We start from the raw sequence: 3,903 nt of genomic DNA on the forward strand, positions 1-3,903 counted from the left end.
ACATTGCTGCTATAACAGCCCCACTCTTCTGGGAAGGCTTTCCACTAGATGTTGGAACATTGCTGCTATAACAGCCTCCACTCTTCTGGGAAGGCTTTCCACTAGATGTTGGAACATTGCTGCTATAACAGCCCCCACTCTTCTGGGAAGGCTTTCCACTAGATGTTGGAACATTGCTGCTATAACAGCCCCCACTCTTCTGGGAAGGCTTTCCACTAGATGTTGGAACATTGCTGCTATAACAGCCCCCACTCTTCTGGGAAGGCTTTCCACTAGATGTTGGAACATTGCTGCTATAACAGCCCCCACTCTTCTGGGAAGACTTTCCACTAGATGTTGGAACATTGCTGCGGGGACTTGTTTCCATTCAGCCACAAGAGCCTTAGTGAGGTCGGGCACTGATGTTAGGCGATTAGGCCTGGCTCACAGTCAGCGTTCCAATTCATCCCAGAGGTGTCCGATGGGGTTGAGGTCAGGGCTCTGTGCAGGCCAGTCAAGATCTTCCAGACTGAGCTCGAAAAACAATTTCTGTATGGACCTGGCTTTGTGCACGGGGGATTTGTCATGCTGAAACAGGAAAGGGACTTCCCCAAACTGTTGCCACAAAGTTGGAAGCACAGAATCTTCTAGAATGTCATTGTATGCTGTAGAGTTAAGATTTCCCTTCACTGGAACTAAGGGACCTGAACCATGAAAAACAGCCCCAGCCCATTATTCCTCCTCCACCAAACTTTACAGTTGTCACTATGCATTGGGGCAGGTAGCGTTCTCCTGGCATCCGCCAAACCCAGATTCGTCCATCGGGCTGACAGATGGTGAAGCGTGATTCATCCCTCCAGAGAAAACCTTTCCACTGCTCCAGAGTCCAGAGGCGGCGAGCTTCACATCACTCCAGCCGACGCTTGGCATTACGCATGGTGATCTTAGGCTTGTGTGCGGCTGCTCTGCCATGGAAACCCATTTCATGAAGCTCTCGACGAACAGTTCTTGTGCCGACGTTGCTTCCAGAAGGCAGTTGGGAACTCAGCAGTGAGTGTTGCAACCGAGGACTGACGATTCTTAAGAGCTACACGCTTCAGTACTCTGCGGTCCTGTTCTGGGAGCTTGTGTGGCCTACCACTTCGCGACTGGGCCGTTGTTGCTCCTAGAGGTTTCCACTTCACAATAACAGCACTCACAGTTGACCGGGGGCAGCTCTCGCTGGGCAGAAGTTTGACCAGCTGACTTGTTGGAAAGGTGGCATCCTATGACGGTGCCACGTTGAGTCACTGAGTTCTTCAGTACGGGCCATTCTATTGCCAACGCTTGTCTATGGAGATTGCATGGCGGTGTGCTTGATTTTATACACCTGTCAGCAACACTTTGTGGCTTAAATAGCCGAATCCACACATTCTAATGGGTGTCCATATACTCGTGTGTGTATATATATATATATCCCTCCTCTCACACAGAGACAGGACAGGGTTAACCCCCACCCCTCCTCTCACACAGAGACAGGACAGGGTTAACCCCCACCCCCCTCCTCTCACACAGAGACAGGACAGGGTTAACCCCCCCCACCCCTCCTCTCACACAGAGACAGGACAGGGTTAACCCCCCCACCCCTCCTCTCACACAGAGACAGGACAGGGTTAACCCCCCACCCCCTCCTCTCACACAGAGACAGGACAGGGTTAACTCCCACCACCCCTCCTCTCACACGGACAGGACAGGGTTAACCCCCACCCTCCTCCACAGAGACAGGACATGGTTAGCCCCCCACCCCTCCTCTCACACACTGAGGCACACAGAGACAGGACAGGTTAACCCCCACCCCTCCTCTCACACTGGGACACACAGAGACAGGACAGGGTTAACCCCCACCCCCTCCTCTCCACACAGGGACACACAGAGACAGGGACATGGTTAACCCCCCACCCCTCCTCTCACACTGGGACACACAGAGACAGGACATGGTTAACCCCCCACCCCTCCTCTCACACTGGGACACACAGAGACAGGACATGGTTAACCCCCACCCCCTCCTCTCACACTGGGACACACAGAGACAGGACATGGTTAACCCCCACCCCCTCCTCTCACACTGGGACACAGAGACAGGACAGGGTTAGCTGCCCCTCCTCTCACCTGGAACATGGTGATGTGTAGCTGGGTGCGTTGCAGGGAGACCTTGGCAGCGTCCAGGCTGGTCTCCAGGCGTCTGAGCAGGTCCAGTTTCTTCCAGGCCGTGTCGTAGGAGGACGCCAGCACCGTGCCTCTGTTCAGTAGCAGCTGAGACATACGGCCTGCGCCCAGACCCTGCACCACCGTCTGCTTACACAACTCATCCAGCGACACCTGGACAATTAACAACCACACGTTTAAAATCAGCACTAAACATGTATGAAGACGACATAACGTTTTGATGGATCAGGTCCGTAAACACGGCCTCCTTCCCACCTTGCCGTCGGCTCCGAAGTCCTTGGCCTCCACCTGCGCGGTGAGATCCAGACCCAGGGCGGACAGAGTGCTGCAGAGAGACAGACCCAGGGTCTGGGTGGGAAGACCAATCAGCATCTGACGGACAAACTCCGCTGTGAACGCCTTGATGGGCCGGGTCATCTGCTCCTCGCTCACTACCACCGCCGCCGCCGCCCGGAACACGGGCTTCCCTGGTAGACCTACACCCCCCAGACCCACTACTGGGCCGTTGGAGGGAGGAGGGTCCTCAGACACTGGGGGACACGTACCTGGGAGGGAGGGAGGGAGGGGGGAGAGAGACGGGGTCAAACGCACTATATATATAATGTTTCAGATACCGTTTCATAAGGCTGGGAATTGCCAGGGACGTCGCGATACAATATTATGATGATACATAGGTGGAGATACGATATGTATTTAGATTCCTACGAGTCTTTATGGATTACTATTCCATAGAGATTTCTATTGTGATTCGATGTTCCAAACATACTGCTCACTATACGTCTGCTGCAGAGAGACGAGAGAAAACAAGATTAGGTCAGCCGCGGAGACAGAAGCCGCGGAGACAGAAGCCGCGGAGACAGAAGCCGCGGAGACAGAAGCCGCGGAGACAGAAGCCGCGGAGACAGAAGCCGCGGAGACAGAAGCCGCGGAGACAGAAGCCGCGGAGACAGAAGCCGCGGAGACAGAAGCCGCGGAGACAGAAGCCGCGGAGACAGAAGCCGTGGAGACAGAAGCCGCGGAGACAGAAGCCGCGGAGACAGAAGCCGCGGAGACAGAAGCCGCGGAGACAGAAGCCGCGGAGACAGAAGCCGCGGAGACAGAAGCCAGCGGAGACAGAAGCCAGCGGAGACAGAAGCCACTGGAGACAGAACGCCGCGGAGACAGAAGCCGCGAGAGACAGAAGCCGCGGAGACAGAAGCCCGCGGAGACAGAAGCCGCGGAGACAGAAGCCGCGGAGACAGAAGCCGCGGAGACAGAAGCCGCGGAGACAGAAGCCCGCGGAGACAGAAGCCAGCGGAGACAGAAGCCGCGGAGACAGAAGCCGCGGAGACAGAAGCCGCGGAGACAGAAGCCGCGGAGACAGAGCACGCGGAGACAGAAGCCGCGGAGACAGAAGCCAGCGGAGACAGAAGCCGCGGAGACAGAAGCCGCAGGAGACAGAAGCCGTGGAGACAGAAGCCATGGAGACAGAAGCCATGGAGACAGAAGCCGCGGAGACAGAAGCCATGGAGACAGAAGCCGCAGGAGACAGAAGCCATGGAGACAGAAGCCGCGGAGACAGAAGCCATGGAGACAGAAGCCGCGAGAACAGAAGCCATGGAGACAGAAGCCGCGGAGACAGAAGCCATGGAGACAGAAGCCGCGGAGACAGAAGCTCATGGAGACAGAAGCCGCGGAGACAGGAAGCCGCGTGAGACAGAAGCCGCGGGAGACAGAAGC

At 56.1% G+C, this 3,903-nt stretch overlaps 1 protein-coding gene across 1 annotated transcript; it reads right to left on the reverse strand.

Annotated features, from left to right (window-relative positions):
* Window positions 1-2,127: 2,127 nt before the first annotated feature.
* LOC127918686 (serine/threonine-protein kinase SMG1-like) lies at window positions 2,128-2,733 on the reverse strand (the record flags this gene model as incomplete). The annotated part of the gene is made up of 2 exons (XM_052501904.1): window positions 2,440-2,733; window positions 2,128-2,337 (listed from the first exon to the last, which is right to left on the reverse strand). Coding segments are annotated over exons 1-2 (372 nt in total), but the record flags the coding sequence as incomplete, so codon positions are not given.
* Between the last annotated feature and the right edge of the window lie 1,170 nt (window positions 2,734-3,903).

This window comes from Oncorhynchus keta, unplaced genomic scaffold, assembly GCF_023373465.1.
Source record: "Oncorhynchus keta strain PuntledgeMale-10-30-2019 unplaced genomic scaffold, Oket_V2 Un_contig_14680_pilon_pilon, whole genome shotgun sequence".
NCBI lineage: Eukaryota > Metazoa > Chordata > Actinopteri > Salmoniformes > Salmonidae > Oncorhynchus > Oncorhynchus keta.